Source organism: Pelecanus crispus, chromosome 3, assembly GCF_030463565.1.
Source record: "Pelecanus crispus isolate bPelCri1 chromosome 3, bPelCri1.pri, whole genome shotgun sequence".
NCBI lineage: Eukaryota > Metazoa > Chordata > Aves > Pelecaniformes > Pelecanidae > Pelecanus > Pelecanus crispus.
In genome coordinates, this window is record NC_134645.1 from 131,341,112 (window position 1) to 131,368,681 (window position 27,570).

Sequence of the window (27,570 nt, forward strand, 5' to 3'; positions counted from 1 at the left end):
AGTGGAGACTTGCGCTGGGGTCACCCCGGGCTGTCGTGCATCAGAGAGCCCTCAGCTGAGGCCAAATGCAATCCTCATTTGCCTTCCCTGGTGTACAAGGTGTGGGGAAGCCCTGGGATGGGACTGGCGCCTCCAGGTCTCTGGCATCGCTGCCAAGGTTTGCTGCAGAGATGCTCCTGATATTTGCCAGGTCTGGGTGTGAGGCCGTGACCCCCCTGCGCTGCTGTCTTTCAGGATGGGCTGGTGAAGACCAACATGGAGAAGCTGACGTTTTACGCTCTGTCTGCCCCGGAGAAGCTGGATCGCATCGGTGCCTACCTCTCCGAGCGGCTCATCCGAGACGTGAGCCGGCACCGATATGGGTAAGGGCTGGGAGGCTGTTTCAGCCACCCCAGTGACTGGCGTAATGGTGGACCACTAAATAATAGAGGAGGGTCAGGCAAGAGGGAGGATGTATGGGGTACGCAGCTCCTGCATGCTCCAAGATGTCGTGAAGCTATGAGCATGCTGCAGAGAGACCTGAGCGTGTTCTGCCTCCAAAAGTGAGACATGGGAGCACGCAGGGATGAGCAAACTCCTTGCAAAGTTGCAAGGGACCATGCAAGCTGGGAGCCATATAGCGTTTCCCTGGCATCGTGATGTCCATGCTTGAGGAGTCTGCGTGCGTACGGTGTTTGTCCCCAGCAGCAGGACTGCCATCATCAGGAGCCTGTGGCATCCTCCTGGCCTTTTTAAAAGCCCACGGTGGCTCTTCCAGAGCCAGATGGAAGTCTGGCTAGGTGTGAGCAAGCAGCTAAACAGGGTGGCTCTGGCTGCAGCTTGCTGGGAGTTATTCAGGACAAGCTTGGGTGTGTTGCACCCCATGCAAATCTCTATTGAGCTATGGTGATGTGGCACAAGCGGGAGTAAGGATGCAGTGCAGCGCGCTGACGCTTTTCCAGAGAGCACGTGATGGGGATGCATTGGGCTGGATGAGGATTGCTGGGTTTGCTCTGTCCGGCTTACCTGCGTGGTCCTGGCTGGGCCCCGTTCCCTTTGCCTTCCCTCCCCTCATCACTTCTAGCAAGACTTTGCCGTGTTTACTGCAAGGAGAGCAGCACCCACGTGGAAATAGCTGACTGCCCTGATTAGAAATGCTGGGGGAGCATGGGAGGGCTCCTTCCCTTTGAAATAGCTCCTGGATTGATTCTTGTCTCCTGAACAAAGCCATGGCAGACAAACGTGGCTCAGCTTCGTGGTGCGAACCTCAGCCTGCCTTTTATCCTGGGGGAAGAGAAGCCAGCAGCCTGCCTAAGAAGTGTTGAAGTTGGAAAACCTTCAAAGCCTCATCCACATCACCCGTCATTGGGAGTGACAGGACATTCAAAGCTCTGCCTGATGTTCTGCGGTTAAGCGGCTGTTAACAGGCTCTATTTGCTATGTTGGGAAAAGAAAGGCTTTCAAAGATTTTTGACATCTAATGACAAGCCTCGGCGGGCGGAGGGGGGAATACATTCCTTCCTCCGCCGCCTGTGCATATCGGCTCCTAATTGGGTTGGAGCACTAGCTAATTTTCAAAGTCGTAACTTTGAAATACCTGAAGTGGGTTTGGATCAACCTTTTGTTTGTAGGTCGGTGGTGGCTGGCGCAGCAGGGCTTGCCCCGCTGCAGACACCGTAGCCAGGCTTTGAAAGAGCAGCCGAGTGCGTGGGTGCCTCTCCTGCGTGTAAGATGAAGGTAGCCTTGATTCCAGGCCTGTTGGGTGTCATTTTTGTTACCTTTATTGCTAAAAGGAGAAGGTATTCTTGTTTGAGTTTGCAGCAATGCAACCCGCCATCTGTAAGAGGATGGTTGGGGTAGGTTGGAGGTGACAACTCCATGAGTGTCCCTTTTCCCTCTTGGTGGCCTGTGTCCGGTTGTCCCCAAAAGAGAAGCCATGCTGTTACAATAATATCAGGTACAGAATGTTGTTTTCAGCCTTGTTTCCTGTGAGAAAGGAGCTTGATGCTTCATGCTGATAGTCGGTCACTTCTTCATACCTTTTTTTTTTTCCCTCTGGGCCAGTTTTAACCCAGTTTGACAGATGGGTAGGAGCCTCACAGATCCAGGAATAGTTGGCTGCTTATTTTCACAGTATCTGGAAGAGCTGTAATGGTGCCTGAAGGACACTGCTGCAGTGTGAGCTCAACCACCCTACAAGACACCAGAAGATCTATTTAAGACTTGAGCCAGATTTCAACAATTCTGGGGCCTCAGGAGAAGGGATCGATCTTACTGTGTTTTACCAGCTGGAACCTGGAAGTTCAAGGTTTATCAGACACCTCCTTTTCCCCGCGAGGGCAGTTTGCCTCCCCAGCTGCCCTTCAATGAGCAGGCAGGGCTGGTGCACGTAGACGGGCAGCTCCTGCCCACCTTGCTGCCGGCGAGCTCGGTGCTTTCGGGTTTCCCTCTTGCAGCCCAAGCTGGTGACTCCTGCTTGCCACCCAGGCTGCGAATCCAGCCGAGCAAGGAGCTGATTTGAAAAAAGGAGCTTAAAGGAGGAATTGTGCTCGATATAAAGAGATCTGTGCTTGCCACCTCCTGCTTTCTTGGCCGTGGCAGATCTGGGCTTGATGCGAGCTGCCATGGTACAAAGATTCGCAGCTGCACAGAGAGCAGGGAGGTGGTAAGGAGCTGTAAAGTTTGTTTTACTCCCAGTCTCCTGGTAACAGGTCCACGTCAGGTGTTTGGGTACCTCAGAGGTCCTGCAAGAAGAGCTGGAGCTGTGAGACTCAGTGCAATCACCTTTTGGGCTTTTTCTGTGTTTTGGGCAACTCCAGCTGGAATAAACGTCTGCTCAGAGCGGTCAGAGGCTGGGGTTTGCTTCTTCGCTGGGCTCTATGCACACAGTGGGCGACCAGCAACTGGAGGTCAGTGCGGTCATGGCACGAGCACCCCATCCAGGGACTCTGGCTGCGACGTTGGTAATGAACCAGACGCTGTTGGTGCAGAAAGCGTCGCAGGACCAGCCTGTGAACAGGCTTCTCCAGAGCCGCTCCAAGCAACTGGTCCAATTTGTCTTGGAAACATGAAGTGACACCTGACAAATGCTGCAATTGCAGCGTAAGCATCTGGCCACGGGCACCCGATCGAGATTCATCGCTGGACACGAGGTCTTCCAACTTCCTCTCAGAGGCAGGAGCACCTGGTTTATTAAATAGCCTGGCAGATGCGCCGTAGCAGCTTGCAGCAAAGCCAGCTGCCGGAGGGTGGTCTGCGGGTGAGCTCAGCCCGGTCGGGAGGGATGGTGAAGGGATGTGCTGTGCTCAGGGACACCTCTTGCATGGCCCAAGGACCTGTCATGTCTGTGTCCTGTCTTGCTGATGTATTTGAACTATTTTCTGGGCTTCCCCTGTCCCCATTCAGCACGCAGGGCCAAGACTGAGTGATTGAGCCCCATCCTTAAGAGAAGAGAAGGCTGCGGGGAGACCTTATTGCGGCCTTTCAGTACTGAAAAGGGGCCTGTAGGAAAGGTGGGGACAGACTTTTTAGCAAGGCCTGTTGTGACAGGACAAGGAGTAATGGATTTAAACTAAAGCAGGGGAGATTTAGACTGGATATAAGGAAGAAATTGTTTACAATGAGGGTGGTGAAGCACTGGCACAGGTTGCCCAGAGAGGTGGGAGATGCCCCATCCCTGGAAACATCCCAGGCCAGGTTGGACGGGGCTCTGAGCACCCTGCTCTGGTTGAAGCTGTCCCTGCTCACTGCAGGGGGTTGGGCTGGGTGGCCTCTGAAGGTCCCTTCCCACCCAAACCATTCTGTGATTCGATGGTTCTGTGATCCCTGGAGCAGGGCTGCGGACCCAGGTAAGTCCTGGTGCAGGCAATGCTGCATCCTGCTCTGTGTACTGCTGGAGAAAACCCTGCTCACCCCGGGAACTTCTGGGGTGATGCGAATAAGCTTTGCAGGGTTGCTTTATTGTGTTTTTAAGCACAGCTTTTCTGGAGCGTATCAGTCTAATTCTGGGTTCTCATCCTGTCCCTCCTCTCTGGCCAGGACCAGCTGGGTCTGTAAAAGGCTGCGTTTGGCACTGAGCCCACCCTGTACAAAGCCCAGCGCTCCCTCATGGGGTATAAAGACCAGTTCAGGGCGAGGGAAGCCCACAAGCAGCGCGGGGGGAGATGCAAGGTGTTGCTGACAGCCTTGTTCCTGGGGTCTTCGCTAGGAGGAGAGATGCTGGGAGGATAAAAATATCCCAAGGGTGTTTTGGGTATAAAATGTTTCTCCTTGGGTCGGCCAGGGCAGGAGGTTGGCATTGTGCTGGTGGGTACCCAGGCAGTTTGGAAGAGGGGAGGAGGAGGGATGGCCGCGGGCCCGTGCTGCTGTCGGGGAGTGACCCTGGCCTCTGCCTATTCCCAGGTACGTGTGCATTGCCATGGAGGCCCTGGACCAGCTCCTCATGGCCTGCCACTGCCAGAGCATCAACCTCTTCGTGGAGAGCTTCCTGAAGATGGTGGCAAAGCTGCTGGAGTCGGAGAAGCCCAACCTGCAGATCCTGGGGACCAACTCGGTGAGTAGGAGTGCAGAGGGAGGTGGCAGCACCCTGCTGACCCTGTCCTTGGCTTTCCACCCTGCCTGTCACCCCCACATCTCTGCACAGTGCCAGGGCAGGAAATCTTGTTGGGAAAGGACGGGGAGTGGCTGCAGGGGAGGATTTATGGTGTCCCCTCTCCTGTGTCCTGCCACACGTGAGGTTTCTGAGACCCCAACTGTGCTGCCCGTGTGCTGTCCCTGCTGTTTGCTGTCTGTGACCAGTCGCTGGTTTCTGATCTCTGCTGCCATGCCTTCCCTCTCTTGAATTCTGCTTTTCCTAAATGAGCCCGAGGACACGGGGGCTGTCAGCAGTTTCGGACAATAGACCAACTTAGGAGGTGATCCCCATGGATTTTTGGGAGCTCTTTGTGCTCAGAAAAGGACTGGCTTAAACAGAGCTGCTGCTTGCAATAAATGGCTTAGTTGGACTGGGGATGTGTCGGTCACAGACATAAAATGAGGGGAAAGGAGAAGCACGGATGAACAAAGGTGACGACCTCCCAGCATCCAAACTGCTGATCCTGGCTGGCAGCCAGCAGCCACTTGTGCACGGCCTTTCTGCTGTTTTTTACTGGGAACACTGGGTGTACCTGACAGCTGGGCTTGCGAGGGCTCTGCCAGTGCTCGGTAGCTTGACTCGGACAAGCGGCGTCTGTCCTTGCTGCTTTTTAAGTGGGGTTTTAGATGGAGCTGATCAGCCTGTGGGCAGGAGGGTGGTCTGGGTAGATCCTCTCTTGAGTGCCTGGGAAACGTATAGACAGCTCAGCCCTAAGCTTTAATTCTCTGCTGTGTGTGACAGGGAGAGGGACAGTATTAACGTTTCTGCTGACGCCTCCTGGACAGGGTAGTGCTGCATCCCGTGATGCCTCTCTCCTCCAGAAGCCGGCATGGTCCCGGACATGGGGTTGTAAATTCCTCCGCTGAGGCATGGGTGGCTGAGCAGAGAGCTTTCACACCCCGTTCTCCCTCGCAGCTAATTGCCCAGCTGAAAGCGATGTGAGCTGCCCGTCGGCAAACCTATTAATGCACAGCCCTCGAAGAAGCGGGGAGATCGATCCCTCAGTTGAAACCCACTGCCAACGACAGCTTGCTGTGGCGTTTTGGTGTGGTGATGCCACCGTAAGCCCTGGGTATGCTGCAGGGGCTGCCTGGGAATGCCCCTTGCAATGGGAGTGGGGTCTTTGCTCAGCACCCACATCCCTCTTGCCCAAGGGTGGCCCAAGCTCTGTGGGAGACTGGAGAGGTGTTACTTGCTGTCCAAACTTCTTGAGACGTGCCAGAGCTGCCTGGATCCATCCCAGCGGCAAGCAGCTGGGTCTCTTGCGAAGAAAACACCCCACGCTGCAGTGCAGCCCTGTCTGCAAATGCATGCAATATCCCCTTGCCCAACCCCTGAGCTGTTTGGGAAATGCAGGGGTTGTCCCACGCTTCAGAGCGACCCTGGGGTAGAGGTAGGGTTTAAAACTCAACTCAGCCAGCATCTCCCTCTCCGTGGCCACTCTCTGGACACTCCTCAGCTCCTTGGATGGTGCCCAAGCAGAGCCCCACATCAGAGGAGCCACTGGCACGTGGCATGGAGCTGAATCTCAACAGGAGCTGCCGGCATGGAGCCGGGGAAAGGACAGCCCTCACCGCAGGGGCTCACGGTGCCACAGCGGAGGCTTCAGTGAACCGGCCCCAGCACAGACATCCTCGAGCGGGAGGTGTTGGGTCAAGGCAAGACGGAGCCCTGCCTCGTGTTTCCTGCCCGTGCGGAGAAAACCTCCCATGTTCAGGCACCCGTGGAGAGGAGGGATGGTCCTGGAGCACGGATAGGTGTTTCCTTAGCGCTGCTGTCACTGCGGTCAGGAATCTGTAAGCGGGTGTTTTAATGAGGAGTCCAGATCAGAACGATGGTTTAGTGATGTGGTTTTTTACCTTCTCAAGCGTGGCGGCATTCAGAGGGCAAATAGCACAGAAAACTTGCGGGCTTTTATAGAAAAGTGAGTAATGATAATGAGGCACTTCTTCCTATATCTGCTAATGAGGAATGTGCCTCAGGCTCGTGTTTAATTAGAGGGTGCTGTCTCAAGCAATCTTCACAATAACGGAGCTGATGGCAAAGGCGGGAGGAGGTTGTTTATAGAAGCCTGCTCCAAGTGAGTCATTCTCCGCGGCGTGAAATCTCGCCTGAAACACGTCTCCCTCCTCGCGCAGAGCCAAGGTGTCGCGCTGCGGAGGGGCTGATCCCGGGGACCAGCCCGCCGGGCTCCACAGCCGCAGCACCGGAGGCGGCAGCGAAAATCCAGCATCCCGTGATCACTGTGACCCCCTCCTATAATCCCCGGGGTGAACATACGGAGCTGCAGCTTAAATCCACTTTGGTTTCTCATCCTCTTTAGGAAGCCGCTGGGCAACCTCCCTGCTTGGGGTAGGAACCATCTAATTTCCAGCTCGATGTCATTCCCATTTTATTTTTCCTCGAACCAACATTGAGCTTTCATTTAAACACCTCTTCCCCCGCCTTGATGTTCCTCTTGATGTATTTATGTCTGATGTATTTATAGGTGGCAGCGTTATCCCTTCCCAGCCGTTGTTTTGCTTCTCCAAGGCAGCCACGCTCCTCGCATTTCCCCCGTGCTTGCTCCCTGCTTGTCCCAGTCGTGTTGCAGTTGGAGCTTGTCGGCTTCAAGCACGGGAGCCCCAAGCTGCCCAGCCCCGCACCCCTTCAAACCACAGCAGAAATAGTTTGGTGTTTCAATGTTTTAAATTGTTTTCTCAGTGGAAATGAGGCTTGAAGCTGCAGAGCAGCTTTTCGGCTGGGATGCAATGCCTGTTAGTGAAAATAAGTCGCTTTCCCTGAAGGTTTAATACCTCTTTTCCTGCAGGCCCAGCTCTCGCTGGGTCATTTTCGTGTGTCCTGGTGCTGCTTTTTGCCACTGGGCAAATCAAGGCTGATTTTTCTCTGTTCTTGGCTGCTTTTTACAAGTTCTGGCCCTGCCGGAGGCTGCAGGCTGAAAATGGATGTAGAGAGGGCAGCTGCCTCCAGCTGTTGGCAGATGTGAACACTGTGCCGCATCCAGTGTCACCGGGCATAGTGGCACCGCGCGGGGATGTCTGTCCCCCAAGGACAGAGGTGGGCAGGGCTCGCTGTGCCTGGCAGAGGGCAGGGAGCCGAACCGCAGGCGCTGCCGGCGTGGGTGGGTGGGCTGGCAATCCCCAGAGCTTCAGAATAAGGAGCGCTGATGAAGGGGTCCTGTTTGGTTACCCGATGGCACGAAACGAGCTGCCGTCCTCCGCGTGGGTGTGGGGTTGATACCTACAGATACAGGCTGCAGAGAAGCCGTTTCCTTCCTTTATTTCATGATGCTTTTTGGCCACGGGACACTCGGGACGGCTCTCCTGGAGCTGCCGCTCCTCGCTCTGCATCCTGCCCTCACCTCCGGTTGCACGTGGAGTTGCCATGAGCTTAAAAAAACCCCACGTCGTGCGCTGCCTGGTACAGAGGTTTTTTATATAACAGCCCTGCATTTTTCTGGTGAGTAAGAGGAGTTTATCAGTTGGAGCTGGTCCCTGCACTCTGAGAACAGTTCCTGGCAGGGCTGAGCCGGCTCCTTCGCTTGCGCAGAGCCAGCCTTTGCAGCTGACGTTATTAATAGCCCGGCGCAGCGGGTACATCCTAATCAGTGCCTGTGCGATGCGCTGGGATGGGCGGGCTGGCTTTGCCAGCTGTGGAGGGGCACCGGTGGGCCGTTTGCCTGCTGCTCTCTTGGTGGGCCTGGATGCCGGCAAATGCAGAAAGCAAGAAGTAAGAAAAGCCTGTGGACAGGGTTGGGATAAAGAAGGAGAAGGAGCTCCCGTGCCGTGTGGCATCTCCAGAGGGTGCTGAGCACCCTAAGAAATGCCGGGTGCACAAGTAACCAACCCCTTGGAGGTAGGTTAGATCCTCCCAGCTGGAAGAGGAACCCAGCAGTCCTGATGCCTTGGCCCAGCACAGTTTGCCTGAGTGATGTGGGATTGCTCGGTGCGACCGCAGAGCTTCATGCCCCGCTGTCGTAAGCGATGGGGCTGTGCCGGCATGGGCGCTGCGTCACGGTGCAGCGTCTCTGTCTGGTGGAAGCACGTCGTGCATACGGTGTGAGCGGGTGCCCGTAGTGGGAGATGTCTCGCTCGGCGAGGTGGTAGGTGCGTGCAGCTGAATCCTCTGCCTCTGCTGTCGGCTCAGGGCTGGGATCTTTCCCAAGGGCTCCTTTGTGTCTCTTGGCTGATTTCCGAGTCTGGAGGAGAGCATTTTTAGTGAGCAGCTTCCAAGATTGAGTGCATGGGCACTGTCGCTCTCCCAGTGTTGCTGGGTAGCAGTGAACCGCTGGGGTGGTTTTGGGGATTGCTTGGACAGGGAGCATCCTCTTCCTTCGTTGCATGCCCACGCAAACAGCCTCAGCTTTGCCAGCATGCTGAAGCGGGCGCAGGACAGGAGCACAAAAGCAGCCAGCAGATTTCTCTGCCTAAAATCTTGGCAAGCAGCTGCTTACGCCCTTGCTCCGAGCGGGAGGATAAAGCACGGGGTCTTGGTGGCACGATGCTTGTCCCAGGCCAAGGACAAACCTCGTCCGTTCACAGCAGGCGCTGTTGAGTGGGACACAGGCCGAATGCTCTGTGGGTGCCAGCCAGGAGCTGATGCCTTGGATTTTGTGGCAGCTCTTGTGCTCTTGACGTTTTATTTATTTTTCCTTTTTTAGAGTGACCCATGTCGGCGTGATTGGATGAGTTGACGTTCCCCCTTCCTGCCCTGACCCTTTGTTCCCATCTCTTTGTGAATAAGTTTCGGAATTCAGAGGAAAGCTTGAAAACATGTTTATCCTTCCTTCCTCCTTAATTCTTTCCCTGAAAGCTTAAAAGCCAGATCTGTTGGTCAGCTGGCATTTCTGGCAAGCTCCGTGCCTGTTGGCGCAGCCAAGCTGGAAGGGAGCGATGGGACCTCGTGCTGCCGGGTGCTGCGGGCGAGATCGGGGATGTGGTTAAGAACCTGCTTGCAGTTGGTTTCTCCACTGGCATTTCCAAGGCTCTTTTCACCCCTGCAGCAGTGTTTGGGAAATGTTGGCCAGGTTTTGTGCCGTCTGGGAGGATGGAAAGAAGCTGGCAGCAAATAAATCTCCTGTTACTAGTGTGTGTTGCATATTAGGGATCCCTAACTGCTGAAGCCCACAAATGTTTGCTGGTTTGGAGAGGAATTTTATGAGTATTTTTGTTGTCATGCCTTCTGGGCTGACCCCCTCTTTCTTCTCTCCCAGTTTGTGAAGTTTGCCAACATCGAGGAGGACACCCCATCTTATCACCGCAGCTACGACTTCTTTGTCTCCCGCTTCAGCGAGATGTGCCACTCCAGCCACGACGACCTCGACATCCGGACGAAGTGAGTACCGTGAGTGGGGTGTCCCTGGCCCCGCTGGCTCTGCCATCGTGTCCTGGGGGGGGGCTTCCCTCTGCCTCCAGCCTCTGCCTTTCCTGGAGAAGCACCTGCTTTTGGGGGCAGGTTGGATGCAGGCTCTGCATGGTTTGATTGCTGTGATGGAGACACACAGTGATTTCCCCAGAGCTGGGCACGTTCAGGCTGCTGTTGTTTACCCTCCCTTATTTTCCAAGCATTAAACCCTGCTTACTATATGGGGGGATGAAACAGGAGCCTAGAAAACATGGTGCAGCACGTATCCAGCCTCTGTTGCTGCCTGGGGTGTTGCACGCAGTATTACACGCATGTGACAGAATTTGGTTTGCATTTGCTGTCCGGAGAGCAGGGCCAGCTGCGCTCAGGCGTTGGCTCGCTCTGTCCACGGCCGATGGCAGGACAAGGAATAAACGTGCCCTCGGGCTTCCAACTTCCGTTCTTTGGGCAAAATGTGAGCAGGTAACACCTGCAGTCTGCCCGTCACAGGGCTGCCTCAGTGCATCTTTAAGCATTTCTCACCTTTGCTCGAGGACCATGGCCTGCAGACAGCTGGAGCTCAGAGCGGGAGGCAAGGAAGTGATCCTGGCCCCAAAAGGAAGGATGATGATGATGGCAGGAGGCCTCCCGCTCTTACCAGAATGAATGTTCACTCAAAAACTGCCTCCTGCAGCCCTGTGGTCTGTTATTTACCACATTTAAAGGCGGTTACATCTCTCTAGACAACATCGAGGACTGACTTGCTTTGCTGTGATGGGAAGTGTACCCCGGGGGGATTAATTACGAGTAAAGCAGACAGATTAATGTTGTTTACTGCTGCCAAGGCCAGACCTGTCGGTTGTGTATTTAAAAAGACTGCTTAAAAACCTTAAGACTGCTTAAAAAGGTGCTTAAAATGGCCCTGTGAGGTACCGATGGCGCAGCACCTGTGGCTCTCGCCAGGAATCTCTGGGCAGGAGGCCACTGCTGCCAGAGACAAGTTTTAAGTAGAGCCCAGATGTCAGGCAGATTTTCAGCGCATCGTGTTGGTGCTGTTCCCAGAGCTGCTGTACTGGTTGCCTTGCAGAAGGGCGAACCCCTGGGGCTCGCCACTCCTAGCAGAGGCTTGTCTCTGAGGCCCAGGCTCGCCTCCTTTTACCGCTGCAGACTCACAGGTGGTTTTTTTTTTTTTTTTCCTTAATAAGGAAATAATGCAGAAGGCTCATTATTTCCACTTGACCTTCAGGGCACCGGTGATGCTGGCTAAATTGCATTGGAGACTGAAAGAGAGAAATTTGGCAGCTCCTCTAATTAAAAAGAGGCACACTGGTTTTCTGGGGTCTTGGTCCTGCTCAATGCTCCTCCCTCACGAATGGTGTCTTGGTCAGATTATTGCCTTGATTAGATCTGCAAAATGTGTTAGGGAGACCTCAGAGCAGGTTACTTAATGCATTTATTTCTGCAGATAAGTGCGTGTTGTCTTTCTCGGGCGTTAGCAGTGGGTGTTGAAGGGCTGGTTTCAGACCTGAGAATCCTGCTGCGTAGGGAGATTTTTATTGATGGCTTTTATTGATGACTAGAGCAGAGTCAGGATCTCTGGTCCCAGAAAGCACACAGGTGTCAAAAAGCTCCTAAGTTTCCTTAGCACCCAACATCCCCATGGGCACAGCACAGCTCTGCAGCTGCTGGGAATGGAGGAAATGGGAAAAGCCTCCATGCATGCCACAGCTGGAGAGCAGACACCTCCCAGGTCCAAAATAAATCCTTCAGAGAGGCCAGGCTCGCTGGTGCCACCTCTCCATCTCGGGTAGCGTGCCGTGGAGATGGGTGGCTGCTGCTCGCCTGGGGGCCTCCTGGGAAAGACAACGGTGGATGGGAGCCAGCTGCTGCTGCCAGGACGATTTTAGTTGGTTCAGAGCCTTTCCTGCTCGCGTCTGTCGGGCTGCGGGAAGCCGCATCTCTCGGGGATGCGAGGCAGAAGGATTGCCCTGGGGTATAGCAGGCCTGGAGCTGGGAACTGGGGCATCGCCTGCATGAACCCCTCCAGCAGTGCAGATATCAGCGTCTTCTCTCCAACTTCTTGCATGGTTTCACCTGTGTATATATGCATATATAAATGTAAAATAACATATGCATTTTGGTGTCAATTTGTTTCCCAGGATCCGGATGTCTGGCATTAAAGGCCTGCAAGGGGTGGTAAGGAAGACGGTGAATGACGAGCTCCAAGCCAACATCTGGGACCCGCAGCACATGGATAAAATCGTGCCCTCGCTGCTCTTCAACTTACAGCACGTGGAAGAGGCCGAAAGGTGAGCTTGCTGCTACCACGACCCTGCTCGGCCAGTGGCTTTGGGACCCCAGGGCTGCTTTTGGCAAGGTTTTGCAGAGCAGAGGCATTGCAGGCTGATTTGTGTCTGCAGCTTGTGAAAAACGTGGCCAGCGGCCAGAGGGGAAATCCTGCGAGTACCTCACTGAAGGATGCCGCAGGTAGCAGGAGCTCTGTGTGTCACCCGGTGCCGTGAAGGTCATTGCTCTCTTGGCCACTGCAGGGCACCGTGACAACCGTGGAGCAGAGCTGCGCTGTCCCTACAGTTAAGGCACGCTGTTCGCAAAGGCTCTGAGCTGCCTGTTCGGCGGGTTGACTTCTGTGAGGGATTCCTGCTTAAATGATACCCAAGCAGTTATTTTAAAGCCAGGCAAGAGGAATCTCAGGGACTGAAATACGGCTTTGCTTGCTGTCCCTCCATTCTTGTGGCGTAACCCCCCGCCGGCTGCGTGCTTGCCACCAGCTGGGTGTTTGAAGGGGAGTTGCTTAGCTGAGAAGCACAGGGCAGAGAAGCAGGCGTGAATTCCTCCTGGGATTTTCCTTTTGAAGGTTAAGAGAGATGTATTGGCCCTGGGAAGTTGGCTTCTGGCCAGATGCCTTTTCCCTTTTTTCTTGTAAACTGAAGCATCAAGGTGGAAAAAGCATTCATGGTGTCTGTGTGATGCCAAACAAGAGTGTGTGTCGTGGTTTAGCCCCAGCCAGCAGCTCAGCACCACACTGCCCCTGCCCCGATGGGATGGGGGAGAGAATCGGAGGAGTAAGAGTGAGAAACACTCCTGGGTTGAGATAAGAGCAGTTTAATAATTGAAATAAAGTGAAATAGTAATGATAATAATAACAATGTAATAATGATAATAATAATAATAATATACAAAGCAAGTGATGCACAATGCAATTGCTCACCACCTGCTGACTGATGCCCAGCCAGTTCCCGAGCAGCGATCGCTGCTCCCCGGCCAACCCCCCCAGTTTCTATACTGCCCATGATGCCGTATGGTATGGAATGGCCCTTGGGGCAGTTTGGATCAACTGTTCTGGCTGTGCCCCCTCCCAGTTTCTTGTGCGCCTGGCAGAGCATGGGAAGCTGAAAAGTTCTTGACTGGCATAAGCACTGCTCAGCAACAACTAAACCGTCAGTGTGTTATCAACATTCTTCTCATACTAAATCCAAACCACAGCACTGTGCCCGCTACTAGGAAGAAAATTAACTCTATCCCAGCCAAAACCAGGACAGTGTGGAAAAAGGGGATGGATCTCCTCTGGGGTGTGCATGTTCAGGGTCACTTGTGCTGGGCCGTGACTGCTTTGCTCTTCCTCCCCCAGGAGGCTGTGTCTATCCCGGGAGGATGTTATGTCCTGCGTCCTCACCGATAAGATCCTTCCCCCTCCAACACCGAGCACCGGGATCCTCCTCCCAGTCCCAGGGACGCGGAGGCTGTCCCTGCCGCCTGGCACAGCCTGGCACTGCAAGCGGGGCCGTCCTGGCACGTCCCCCTCCTCTGCAATCCATGCACCCATGCTGCTCTCTGATCTGGCTCAAATCCAGCAGCGCTTTATCACTGGGCTCTGCCCCGTCTGCCTGGCAGGGTGACATTTGGCCGCTGCGGGGTGGCCGTGGGCTGTGCCAGGGGTAGCCCACGGCCCTGCGTGGCACGGGGTGCGGGCAGATGCCACGACCGTTTTGCTCCAACCCTCCCTGGCCAGGCTTCATGCCTCTTCTCCCCCACTGCTGCCGCACACTCAGCGCCACTCTCATCGCCCTCCTCTGCTTTCGCAGCCGCTCCCCCTCCCCGCTGCAAGCCACCGAGAAGGAGAAGGAGAGTCCTACGGAGCTGGCGGAGAGGTGTCTGCGGGAGCTGCTGGGCCGAGCGGCGTACGGCAACATCAAGAACGCCATCAAACCTGTCCTCATGTAAGTCGTGCATCCCTCGGTTTTGGCACAAGGGAAACTGAGGCACGGGGAAACAGCCAATGCGGGCCGGAGCTGGGGCGAAGGCATGGTCTCCTCTGACTCCCCTCGGCACGGTACTGGAGATGGGGACTGGATTTCAGGCTGAGCTCTCATTTTTGGATGCAATGAGGAAGATGGCATGGGATAGATACCGGTCGCTGAGAAAAGTCACCCCAGAGAGGAGTTTGTGTTCCTGCCCTTGCCTGCAGTGTTTGCTCCCTGCTGCTTCTGGTCATCCCTGGTGCTTGGTGCTGCTTTGCACCCCTGCAGGGTTTCGGGGACCGACAGTTACTTTCCCCTCCATTTCCATCTCTTCCCCAGCCACCTGGATAACCACTCGCTCTGGGAGCCGAAGATCTTTGCCACTTGCTGCTTCAGGATCATCATGTACTCGATCCAGGTGGGGAGCTGGCAGGACTCTGGCTGGCGGCACCGGTTGGGGACGCCCATGCATGCTTGGGAGCGCCCGCGTCTGCCTCTGGGCTGAGTCAGAGCCGCCGCCGCCGCATTGCCGCATCCCGGCAGGGCCGAGGCTGAGCGCTCGCAATGAGCACCACCAAGAGTGCCCCAAAACGGGCTGGAGACGGGCACAGTCCGGGCGTACGGCAGTGCGGGCTGAGGGCCCCACAGGTACGCGGGGAAATGGCTGGCAGGCATTAAGTTAGCCTGGCTGTGTGCCAGCCGTGCGTGTTTTAGGATGCTGCTCATGGAGCTTGTGTCTCAGTCCCGGGAGTGATTCCTTCCCTCTCAGCGGAAAGCAAAGCCCTGCTGAATCAGTCGGGCTAGTGGCGTGCTGTGAAACGCTCCAAAGGAAGCAGCTGGGCTCCGATGGAAAGCTGCCTCTTTCCAGATCGCTGCTGTGTAAATCAACCCAAGCTCCTCATCCCTGTGGAAAAGGAGAGGGGCTGTCTGGGGTGAAACGTGCCCTGGGCACGACAGGCGTCACGACAGTGCCTGCAGCCCAGCATCCCCGTCCTTAGACATGGGCGTGCTCAGAGGCAGACTCTGCCAGGCTCTTCCCTTCTCACTGGGGGCCATGGAAATGCAGTTTAGGTAAACCCCAGAGTGATGGGAAAAGGTCCATCCTTTCTTTTTCCATGTGGATCTCAATGAAACTCTGTTTGCGTGGGTCCCTGCATGCTGTTGGGTGCTGCCTTCCCACCCTGCTCCCGCTCTGCTGAGGCTGTCCCAGACCTGCTGCCTCACTTCACCCGCTTGGGAGTTTGCTTCGCTTTTGGACCCAGCCAAGCCATGGCTCTGCTTGGAGAACTCTTACAGTGAAAAGCAGATCGTCACCCCCTGCTCTCGTTTCTTGTTTTTAATCCTGTAAACTGCCTAAAATCCTCTACAGCGCTACTAGATTTTATATAAAATCCTGTTAATGCATATTGGAGGTTGTAAGGTCACAATAACTCAGCAGGACCCTTTTGAAGTATAGATGTGTTTGGGAAACCCTGGCAAAAATCAAATCCCTTCTCCCTGAAATCCCCAGGCTTAACTGTCACAATTTCCTTAGATCTGTACAGCTCTTTTGGATCATTTTTCCCATGCAAATTGCTCCAAGCTCTTGCTCAGTCATGTAAAACAGGCTTCCTCCAGGTGCCCCCTCTCATTTTCCATCTGGAGCTGTCTTGGAAAGAGCCGGGCAGGGACTTGGTGCAGCTGGGTGCATGTGCAGGATTTGTCCCCAGTAGCCATGTGGGTTAGAGAACCAGGCCACCACCTCGTGCATGCAGCACCCACGCTGACGTTCACGCTCTCTTTCCAGCCGCAGCATTCCCACCTCGTGATCCAGCAGCTCCTGGGGCACCTGGATGCCAATAGCAAGAGCGCAGCCACCGTGCGTGCCGGCATCGTGGAGGTCCTCTCGGAGGCAGCGGTGATCGCAGCCTCCGGATCTGTTGGTAAGTGGATAAATTTGTCCTCTCCATCCATCTCTTCACCCTTTTATTGTGGTGGGAGCGGTGAATTGGTGCCGGAGGTTTGGGCTGAGCTCTGGTGTGTGCTCAAGTGTGAGCTGGTGGTGGGGGATCCAATCTGGAGCATCCAGGGGTGCTGGGGATCTGTTCTGTGCCATTTCAGTGCTCCCCAGCGCAACACCTATGCCCATGTGCAGCGACCTGCACAAGAGGATGGGGATGAGAGGAAATGGCCTCAAGCTGCATCAGGGAAGGTTTAGATTGGATATTAGGAGAAATTTCTTCATGGAAAGAGTGGCCAAGCATTGGAACAGGCTGCCCAGAGAGGTGGGGGAGTCCCCATCCCTGGAGGGGTTCAGAAAACGGGCAGAGGTGGCACTTGGGGACATGGTTTGGTGGGCATGGGGGTGTTGGGTTGATGGTTGGGCTGATGATCTTAGAGGGCCTTTCCAACCTTAGTGATTCCCAGTTTTTCTTTAATGAAAAAATAATCCAGCCACCAAGCCAGGAAACATGAAATTAATTCCTCCTCTCCCCTTAATTGGTTTAGTGGTGGAGTTGGCAGTGTTAGGTTAATGGTTGGACTGGATGATCTTAAAGGTCTTTTCCAACCTAAACAATTCTATGATTCTATGATTCTGTGATTCTATGACCTAAACCTAGAGGACTGATTCCAAGCCTGCCTTTGCCTTTGTGGCAGGGGGCAAAGGGATTTTCAGGGGCTTGCTGTGAATGTGCTGCGCTGACAGTGCTCCCGGAAGGGCATTTCTCTCCTGTCTCGACTGGGGGAGCTGGTTGGGGTTAAAAGTCACTGTGTGTCTGGCCAAACTGTTTTTCAACCTCTTTATGGGGTGGTGGGAGGTGTAAACCACACTGTCCTGGGGGGAACTACAGCCTCCATCTCTGTGGGGAAAACTACCCGCTTTCCTCTGGCGATGTCACGGTCTCTCCCCTCTCGCCACCCCAGGCCCCACAGTGCTGGAGGTGTTTAACACCCTGCTGAGGCAACTGCGGCTCAGCATTGACTACGCGCTGACGGGGAGCTACGACTGTGCCGCTGGCGTCAGCACCAAGATCATCAAGGAGCACGAGGAGAGGATGTTCCAGGAAGCTGTCATCAAAACCATAGGTGGGGCACCCAGCGGCGCCCAGCGCAGGTGCTGTGCTGGTGGGTGACCCCCTGCGTGGTGGGTTTCTGCCTTGTGCGTCTGCAGGATTATCCGGGGTGAAACAAAGTCAACCTCAGCCTAAAAGCGGTGATGGGAAATGCGATTTATCTGTCGCGGCGCGCTGCAAGAGTGGCGGCGGGTTATCGGCAGGTGGCATTGCAACCCCGGCCATCCCCGGCAGAGCTGCTGTGCGCAGCCAGAGTCGTGTTTCTCCCTGGGCAGGAGACGCTGAGGAAGGGAAGGAGAGGAGGGAAAGAGGGCAGGCATCAGCCTGCTGCAGCTGCTGAGGATGGGGATGCACCAGCCCCAAAAAAAGGAAGGGGTGGAGGCAGGGGTTGGCATCTCTCAGCCTCACCCTGCCTGGGCCTGGGGCTGCCCCACTTTGGAGGCATTTTGGTGGTTCTTGAATCACCCTGAAGGTAAAGCTGCCTGCGGGTTACGGATCCGGGCAGGCATTGTCCTATCCCACCCTGGCTACGAGGGTCCGGCAGCCGGCTTGGAGCGGGGCAGGCGGGCAGACCCCAGGGCACCGGGTGCTTCTGGGAGCGGGTGGGCTGCGCCTCGCACGCTGCCAGCTTTGCTCTTGTCCCCCCGCAGGGTCCTTTGCCAGCACGCTGCCCACCTACCAGCAATCTGAGGTGATGGTCTTCATCATGAACAAGGTGCCGCTACCCTCCTCGCAGCAGTCCATCGAAGCTGGCAAAGCCGGGTGAGAACGAATGCCTTCCTCCCTCCTCTTCCTCTCCTCTCTGCCCTGCTGTCCCTACCACTGTCCCGTGTGCGGTGGTGTATGGCTGTGAATGTGGGGCAGAAAGTGCTGGGGAGCTCCCGAAACCGTTCCCACCTTGAGGTTGTATTTGGGGACAGAGTGGGACGTGGGCACATTATCGGAAAGGCTGAGCATCGAGAGCTTCCACCGAAGACCGCGGGGAGCTGAGGAATGTGAGATCCTTGTTTAAAATGCTTTGCTGTCTGCTGCAAATGTGATGACAAGGGCCTCTTGAAACACCAGAGCATCAAGGAGGAGAAGTGTTTACAGGCAGTGGTGTTGCAGTTGAACTCTGTGTTTCTTCAGGTACCTACTGAGAGATTCAGCTGTCAGGAGCTCGGTCCTGGGGTATCATCCAAAAGTAGCCAGGAACTAAAAATAATATGCAGGGGAGTGACTTCAGATGTCTCAGGGCAGCGAGGTGGCCACAGGTGAAGTGAGGGCTGCCCGTGGCTTTTGAGAAGCTCGTGTATGGCTTCGTGGGACTGGTTGCTCATCACTGCCTCCCACCACTGGCGCCTGGCCCCTCTGAGCTGCCTCTGAGCTTTTATTAACACTGAGCAGGAGGTATTATTTATACCCAGCGGTGGAGGAAGAGAAGGAAGGGAAAACACCCAAACAACATAATTGCTTAAGAAGTGTGGTAACAGACCATGAGAGCTATTTGGAGCGAGGGTATCAGTGCTGAAACATGTAGGTAAGGAGCAAACAGATTTTCATGCTATATTTATCTTCAAAGTACGGTCAGGCTCTTCCCACTTGTCTCTGATGGGAGAGACACTTTGCCGGCTGATAGGAGACGCGCTCTGCTCCTCGCTCACACGGCGGTAATTCCTGACGCCTGCGTTCAATCCCGATTCCCGCGGTGGGAGACACGCTGGGTGCTGTCTGCGGTTTGGCCAGGGCAGCTTTCCTTGCTGCAGGAGCAGAATTGGGCTCATAGCCTCAGGCAGGCAGGCACTTCTCAGTGCTAGGCTGGCTGTGCCAGTGCTGTTTGTCACTGCTCCTTTAGCAGCGCGTGAGCTTCCTCCGGGAGAGTTTTTAAAATCTCGTCTGCCACTGTGTGAAGGATGGTGCTTGCTCTGGGCGTGTAGGTGAACCAGGAGTTTGCAGAGGAGCTGCAGCCTGCAGTTTGGCTTACGGGGATGCTGCCATTTGCAGTGTAGCTCAGTCCCTGAGCAGAGGTAGGCAGCACAGGCAGCATGTTGTGGGTGATGGGACAGCCTGGAAATCCCCCTGTCCCCTTCCAGTACAGGGCTAGGAAAGACTTGATTTCAGACAGCAGAGAATTCAAGATTTCCCTTTTTTGCATTAAAAAACCCCCACTGAAGTGGAAACTTCCACGCTGAAGTGGAAGCGTGGTTCAAGGTGGCTTTACAAGAAGCGAGACGGAAGCGAGGAGCAGGGGTACCTTCATGGACAGGAGGGCTTGGGCTTCGTCTTGCCTATTTTCAGCTGCTTAAAAGCGAGGAGCCTGCTCAGAGCTGGTGCCTGGCGTCCCTCGAGAGCTGCTGTGGGATGGGCACGTCCAGAGGGTGTTTCATCGTCCCGAGCTCAGCTTGCGCCTGCCTGGAGATGCGAGTGCTGCCTTGTTTCTGCTGCCTATGGCAGGATGGATACTTTGATATTCATCATTCCTTTAGCAGCCTTTTTGCTGGCTGTTCAATCTGGAGCTCATTTGCTGGAGACCTTTACAGCGTGGCTGTTTGTGGTGGTGACCCTTGGGAAACGGGTCCTGCCCTTTCTGAGGCTTTTCCATCCTTTGGGTATGGAAGGAGGAACTGTTTTGTTTCCACTTGGATTTTACCATTTGTTTCTTCTCTCCATGACAGGGAGAACCGGAATCGGCTGACACAAATAATGCTTCTGAAGTCCCTCCTCCAGGTAGGAACGTATCCCCATCCCCACAGGAGTGTCCAGCCTCCGTGAGACGCGTGGGGTCCCTGGCTGCTGGCATGGGGGTGCTGAGCTCGGGGACCCTGTCCCCCAGGGTGCTTTAGGAAGAGCGCAAGCTGTACTTTGTCTTCTCTGCTTGCATCCCCTCTTTCTTGGTGCGTTTTAACCGCCCTGAAGTGACGCTGTCATGTTGCCTCCCTTTTAATTTGATGCTTGCAGGTCTCTGTGGGCTTCCAGTGCAGTAACATGCTCACGGCACTTCCCAGCGCCTTCCTGGACAGGCTGCTCTCCGCAGCCCTCATGGAGGATGCTGAGATCCGCCTCTTTGTCCTGGAGATTCTCATCAGCTTCATCGATCGCCACGGAAACCGGCAAAAGTTCTCCACCATCACGTATGTCCCCAGGGGCTCCCCAACAGGGCTGGGACCTGCAGACCTTGCAGAGCAGGCTTGGGGAGGGAGATCTGCTGGGCTGGGAGCGCTGGCAGGATTAGTAATAAATCTGGTAGCAGTTCTGGGGTGGTTTCATGCTGCAGATCAGGGGTCTGCTAAGAGCCAGATGGATGGGGAGGGGTCTCTGCCCAGAGGTACATGGGACCGTGCTGCTGAAAGTAACCATGGGTAGACAGTGGTCCCAGGAGGACGCACAGGAGCAATAACCTCCTTGAGTGGGTTCATCGACTGCGCTGCATCCCCACGGATAGGTCTGCTGGGCACTTGCGTTGTCCATGCTGCGTTACCTTGGAAGAAGGTGACTGTAATCCCAGATGGAAACATCTCCATGGGTTTTGCTGTGGTCCTGCTAATCCACTTGGCTTGCATACTTCTGTCAACTTGCCTTTGTGTTCCTGAGCACCACTACCCTGAAACCCTGTAGTGATTTGACTCGGTACTCTTGAATTGCTCAGCTGGGTTTTAAAAGCTTTAAAAGCTTTTAGCTTCCCCCCTCGCTTCCTCCCAGACAGCTCGTTCCTGGCCAGCAGCTCTGCAGGCATGCGGGAATCGCGCCTCCTCCCTCCAGTGTCTGAGTTTTCCCTTCCCTTTGGCCTTTCCTTGCAGCACCATCAGCGACATCTCGGTCCTGAAGCTGAAAGTGGACAAATGCTCGCGCCAAGATACTGTCTTCATGAAGAAGGTAGTGGCAGGGTCTGGGTCAAGCTGTCCTCGTGCAGATCGGTGTAAGGACTGTGCGTCTGTTTCCCCAAGTCAGACTGAGCCATGGGGGAGCCCTGGGATGCCTCTAAACCGGGGGATGTCCCTGGGAAAAGCCGGTGGGATTCAATCTCCATCAGCGCTTCATGCGTGGGCCTTTCTAGAAACCTAAATCTGCTATTTGTCCCAAGGAATGAGTACCCCAGGATGTATTGGTATCCCAAAAGCTATTTATCAAGTGGCTTTCGAAGTTGCCTGATTATTTTATTTAGTTAGTTAGTTTTATCCACTTAAAGCATTTTCAGAGGTGGTGCAAACCCCTCTGGAGCTAACTCGAGGCCAAGAGAGGATCAGTTTATTACTTTGCGCACACCAAGGAGCAGCAGCACAGCCCCTCACCTGAAAACCACAGCAGAGTTGTGTTTCCCTTGCGCCAGCGTGTGCCCTGCCCTGTCCTATGCCTCGCAATCCAGCAATGTGTCTCAGGACTTTATTTCTCTGTTTTGGCCTGAGCTGTGATTTCTGTAATGCTTCTGCACCAGAGGCATCCTTTCCCTGGGCTCAGTGCTGTGAGTGCTGTTTGCCTGCCCTGGGCTCTGCTCTTGGAGCTGCCTGTGCATCTTCCCCGTCAGGGTCCAGCATCGAATGGTGAAAGACCACCTGATAGTGGCAGCTCCCTCTCCCTGGGGCTTTCTTCGTTTGCGTGGTGACTGGAGGAGCTCTGCTCCCTCCTGCATGGATAGAGGCCCCTTTGCTGGGCCCTGCTGCTTTGCTTTCTCTGCATTGATGGCAGCGTTGCTCACAGGGGATGCTCAGGAGGTGACTGCATCCTTCCATGTCCCCACAGCATGGCCAGCAGCTCTACCGGCACATCTACCTGATATGCAAGGAGGAGAGCAACATGCAGGCTCACTACGAGGCTCTCTACAGCATGCTGATGCTCATCAGCATTGAGCTGGCTAACGAGGAGGTCGTGGTGGACCTCATCCGCCTGGTGCTGGCAGTGCAGGTAGGGCAAGGGGGAGCTGGGTGTGCTGCTGGGGTGGGCGGGCTGGGATGCGATGGGAAGAAGCCTCTGGAACGGGGGCTGTTTTGGAGTTGGGGTCTCTGAGGAAGCGGGATGCAAGTGCCTCACCTGCTCTCAGCTTCTCCCACCGCAGTGGGATCACAACGTCACCTTGCCAGCCTCCGAAATGCTGCAAACCCAAGCTCCGAAAGCTGGGATGTTTGCAGGGCAGGTGATGCCACGAGGTGGATGAGGACCATCCCGGGGCCTTGTCCATCCTCATCTCGTGGGGCTGTCTCTCTGCTGCAGGAGATTGCCCAGATCAACGAGGATAACTTGACAGCGTACAACCGCTGCGCGCTCTTTGCCCTCGGTGCAGCTTACCTGAACCTCATCAGCCAGCTCACCACCGTGCCCACCTTCTGCCAGCACATCCACGAGGTGCGAGGGAGGGGCTGGGGACGGGGCTGGAGCCTTGTCCGTGGCAGCTCTGGCATCGGCTCTCCTGGCCACCCATGGGGTTTGAGCTTGGCTCCTTGCTTGTCTTCTCCAGGTCATCCAGATGCGGCAGAAGGAAGCTCCCTATCTGCTCCCTGAAGATGTGTTTGTGGAGAGACCCAGGTAAGAGCCTGGAAAATACCTTCTTCCCCACTACCTGCTCCTGAGGGATTGGCATCCGTAAGATCGTGGGCGATAATGGGTTCATCAGCCCTGTGCCTGCCTCTGCTTGTCTCCTTTCCCATCTGGGGATGGCACAGTGGGAAGGACATCAAGAGTTTTTCAGCCTGTTTAGAATCTGAGGAGGATCCCATGTAGCCAGGGAAGGGGGTGGCTTGTGCTCACAGCCAGCCAAATGCCGGGATCAGCTCTGCGGGCTGATCCCTCCCCTCGTTTGACAGCAGGATGGGTGTAGATCTGCTACATCATCCCGCTGCCCTGCCCTGCCACCCGCTTGATGACACCTGCTGCGTGCTGAGCATCCCCAGGGCAAGGCTGCCCGGGCTGTCCCATTCCTGCTGGCACGCTTGGCACGGGTCACATTTGGTGGTGAGGTCCCTTACGGGGACGCTGCCCCCAGTGAGTCCCGCTTCCATGGGTCAGGGTGGTCCCTCCTGAGTGCATCCGTATCCTTTGTGAAGGATCGAGAGCCCTTCTGGGACTCAGGCTTTGTGCTGGTGTGCGCAGAAATAGCACGATGTATCCAGCTGTGCTGGAGCTAAGCGAAGCCATGAGAGCATTCTGTTTCTGACCCGAAGGGACTGGAAACCCTGCTGACAGTTCCCCTAGCAGGAGAGATGCTGCCATCTCCATTGGTTTTTCTCCATCTCCATAGGTTGAGCAAGAGCCTTGACCGTCTGGGCCCGGAGGTCTTCTTCTGGCAGAGCAAGATCAGCGAGGTGCTGGGCGGCAGCGGTTACAATTCGGATCGGCTCAGCACACCCTATATCCCCCAGCTGACGGGTACACACCACCCTGGGGCATCCCGGAGAACTGGGAGGGGAAGGAAACTGGTCCCTTGCTCTGTGCCGTTATGGGGATGTGAAGTTCTTGTGCTACACGTGGGCATGTTGTTTTTCTACCCTCCTTTAGAGGTGTAGCCTTGGGGGAAACTGAGGCACAAAGCAGTGAATCGGAAGCTTCCTAAGGTTGCCACGTGTGTGGCTGGCTGGCTGGAAGGAGCAGTGAAGCCCGCTGGGCTTGGCTCAGTCCCCAGTTCTGCTGGTTTGGATGCATTTGGGGGAATGGCTGAGCAGATGGACTGCTACCCTGGGCATGGGTCGTGAGGCTGTGTTCCCTCTGCTCACCCCACTGCCCCCAGGGTGGCTGTGATTATCTCGTCTCCCCTTTTCCTCCCCAGATGAAGATCGCTTGTCCAAAAGAAAGAGCATTGGCGAGACCATTTCCCTGCAGGTCGAGGTGGAGTCGAGAAACAGTCCTGAGCGAGAGCAGGTACCGTGTTACGCCAGAGCCGCAGGGGCTGCATCATCCCTTCAGCACTGTGTGCTTTAGCCGCCTGACAGCGTGCGGTTAAGCCCTCTCTAATTCTTCATTCGGCTGCATGCATAATTGCTCCGCTGGCTGCAAGTGCAGGGGCACATAACTCAGCCCCAGTGTGTCTGGCAGTGAGCGGGGTCAGAAAAACCCCGATTACCTTGCTTTGGGGCAGCTCTGCTCTGAGGCCAGGCTGGGAGAGCTGGGCTTGTGCAGCCTGGGGAAGAGAAGGCTGCGGGGAGACCTTCCTGCGGCCCTGCACTGCTGGAAGGGGCTGCAGGAAAGGTGGGGACAGGCTTTGGAGCAGGGCCTGCAGCGACAGGACAAGGGGGAATGGTTTTAAACTAAAGAAGAATAGATTTAGGCTGGATATAAGGAAGAAATGTTTTACTCTGAGGGTGGTGAAGCACTGGCACAGGTTGCCCAGAGAGGTGGGAGATGCCCCATCCCTGGAAACATCCCAGGCCAGGTTGGACGGGGCTCTGAGCACCCTGCTCTGGTTGAAGCTGTCCCTGCTCACTGCAGGGGTTGGGCTGGGTGGGCTCTAAAGGTCCCTTCCCACCCAAAGCATTCTGCGATTCGATGATCTTTAAGGACAGACTGTGCTTTGGTGCAAGAATACAGCCTGGGACATTGGTTCTGGATCGCTGTCATCCCAGAACGGTGTCCTGTGCTGTGTGTTGAGCATCACCTGCTTTTCCCGTTCCTTTAGAGAGCACCAGCAGAAGAGATCACGTACGAAACGCTGAAGAAGGCGATAGGTAATCGAGGGAGCCGGCCGTGGTAGGGAGAGGTGGAGCCTGGCACGGTGTGTCCGTATGGGTAGTGTTACCCCTGGGTCTGCGCGCACCGTGGATGGATGGATCCCCAGCGCCTCGCCATTGCGCTCAAGTCACAGCGTGGTCGGGCAGCTTCATAGCTCTGCCTTGGCCCTGGGGGTGTCCCTGGGGGGCTGCCCCCAAAGCCAGAGGCTGGAAACCCTCTCCTTGGCTTTCTAGTGATTCCCAAATCCATGCTGTCTGCTGGGGAGGTGGGGATGCGGAACGGGGTGGTCTCTGCGGGTGGGGAGCAGCTGAGCACCATCTCCCCTCTGCTTCAGTAGACAGCGTCGCCGTGGAAGAGCAAGAGCGAGAGCGGAGGCGGCAAGTGGTGGAGAAATTTCAGAAAGCCCCGTTCGAGGAGATCGCCGCCCACTGCGGTGCCCGGGTGAGTCGGGGCTGTGGCACTCAAAATCCCCATGGCCTTTCTGCTGGGGAGAGGTGGACAGTGATGACGCGGCTCTAAATTTTGCCAGGCCACCCTCCCCTCTGCTCTGGTGACTGGGGAAGGCCAACGGGTTGTTTGTCCCGTTTGTCCCGCTGTGGTCCTCAGGGTGCAGCCGCACTGATACAGCCGCTCTGTCTGTGTTACAGGCGACGCTGCTGCAGAGCAAACTCAACCAGATCTTCGAGATCACCATACGGTGAGTTGGGGTGACAGCCACGCACAGTTTGTCAAGCCACCCGAAAACCCGCTGCCGGATTGCGGGGTGCCTGACCACAAGACCAGCGCTGGCTGCGGGGCAATTGGGAGCCACGTGCGTCCCCCGTCGAGGAGGCTGGTGTGCTGGGGATGGGTGCCAGCCTGGGGCTGGGGCCTTTGCGGTGGCAGAGGGGACAAGGGTTGCTGGCAGCAGCCTCTGGCTCGTTTGCCCCAATTCCCCTCTGCTATGGTGGCACCGGGGAGACCTGCAACAGTGCAAGAATGCGCATTTTCTGCACCGGGCTTTGCTTCCTCACCAAACCTCTCTGTAAACCACCTCCTTCCATCTCTTGCGTTTCAGGCCACCGCCAAGCCCCTCCGGCACCATCACGGCCGCCTACGGCCAGCCCCAAAACCACTCCATCCCGGTGTACGAGATGAAATTCCCGGACCTGTGCGTGTACTGAGGGCGGCCGTGCTGGTAGGGCAGAGCCACCGCTGCACAGCTCGCACCAAAGGACCTCTTGGGGGAGAGATTGCTGACCCTGCGGGGAGCGCATCCTCGTGCAGGACGGGTGGGGACACGGACACCGAGGCCACCCCAAGATTTGTTGGCATCACAAACCCGTCTCCCGTACTTTCTTTTGTGACTCTCTGCCTCCGCAGCCACGTTTTGCAGCGGTTGGTGGTGCAGGAGGCTCGGGGCACAGCGGCGCGGGGAGGTGGGTAGTCGCTCTGACCTCCCTTTCCGGTTTTGTTTTTCGGGAAGGGGAGAGGAGATGCTCTGGCTCCGGGCAGAGCACTTTGGGTACGTACATCTTCCTGGCATAAAGCAAACCCATTCCCTGGGGAATCCCTCCCTGCATCGTTTATCGGCCACGTCGAGAGCCCCTGGCAAGGGGCAGGGCTGAAGCTGGAGGGTGTGAGACTGGAAAAGGCAGGAGGGCTCCTGGGGTGCAGCGTGCTGGAGCTTGGGGCAGCCGCAAAACCAAAGCCTGCCCGAGCTGGTGCTTGAGGCAGGTTGCTGGAGGGGGTACAGTCCCTGCATCCAACTCCTGAGTCTGCATCTTCCCGTAGCCCCCTTGGCCCGTGGCCAATTCCCCCGGGCGCTTCAAGGTGCCCCGATGCCCCAGACGGAGGGCTTGCCCGGTGCAGCGTGAGGGTAACGATCGTCCCGTCCCAGCGTGAGGGGCACACAGCAGCCTGGCTGGTTCCAGGTCACTTGAAAACATGATTTCTTTGGGAAAACCCACTTTTTTGGGGGAAAACCCGCAAGAGCCATGCCTTCTCGCCTGGGGCACGGGCAAGCTGGTCACGGGGGGCTGGTGCGACTGAGCCCACAGGCAGCGTGCCCGGGCACGCGGTGGGACGCCTGGAGCAGTGACACGAGGCACGAGCAACCACCGTGCTGGGGAATATTAACACGTTAACCCACTGTTTTCATATTTTTGGGTTGGGTTTTCACAGTTCGGGGGTTCCTGTCTCAAAGAAAGAATTATTTTTTTTTTTTTTTTTTAGCAGAATCACTTTGACAAAGTCCAATCTTAAATCAACTGAGCCGTAATCACAGAGAAACCCCAGCGCTGCAAGGAAATAGCTGCGATAAGAGGTGTTTTACAGGCTCCACCCTGCAGACCCTGCCTCTGGCAGGCTGTGGATCGCACCTCTGCTTGTGCAATAGGATAAAACTGGATTTGGGCTTGAGGGGGGAGATGAGGCTATCGAGAGTTTCGCTTTAGATGCACGTGGTAGAAAATTCGGGGCCCTACAGAACCAAAACTGCAAGGTGAAGATGGTAGGGATGGGGAGGAAAGGTCGTTTGGGGATATTCAGTCATTCACAGGGTCTCTCTTGCTCCCAAATGCCTTTCAAGTGTCGGTGCGCTAAGGGTGCTCTTAAGGCGAGCTTGGGCGCGCTCGCAGTCAGGCGCTGCCTGCAGCTTCCCCGCCGTCGCCCTCCGAGCAGCCTGGGGGTC

The 27,570-nt window shown here is 55.7% G+C and overlaps 1 protein-coding gene across 2 annotated transcripts; it reads left to right on the forward strand.

Annotated features, from left to right (window-relative positions):
• The first annotated feature begins 240 nt into the window (after positions 1 to 240).
• EFR3B (EFR3 homolog B) lies at positions 241 to 26,062 on the forward strand. 2 transcript variants are annotated; one of them, XM_075707515.1, is made up of 21 exons: positions 241 to 362; positions 4,381 to 4,531; positions 9,825 to 9,946; positions 12,115 to 12,264; positions 14,059 to 14,193; positions 14,554 to 14,632; positions 16,001 to 16,136; positions 17,119 to 17,280; positions 17,918 to 18,029; positions 19,922 to 19,973; positions 20,205 to 20,377; positions 21,044 to 21,119; positions 21,984 to 22,145; positions 22,452 to 22,583; positions 22,696 to 22,763; positions 23,476 to 23,603; positions 24,001 to 24,099; positions 24,851 to 24,895; positions 25,237 to 25,340; positions 25,547 to 25,596; positions 25,957 to 26,062. In XM_075707515.1, exons 1-21 carry the CDS (start codon positions 256 to 258, stop codon positions 26,060 to 26,062), a joined length of 2,349 nt encoding a protein of 782 aa, XP_075563630.1. In that variant the 5' UTR covers positions 241 to 255. The 2 variants fall into 2 exon arrangements, with proteins under 2 accessions (XP_075563630.1, XP_075563628.1); XM_075707513.1 differs by having other exon boundaries at positions 24,001 to 24,092; positions 24,847 to 24,895; positions 25,234 to 25,340.
• The last annotated feature ends 1,508 nt before the right edge of the window (positions 26,063 to 27,570 follow it).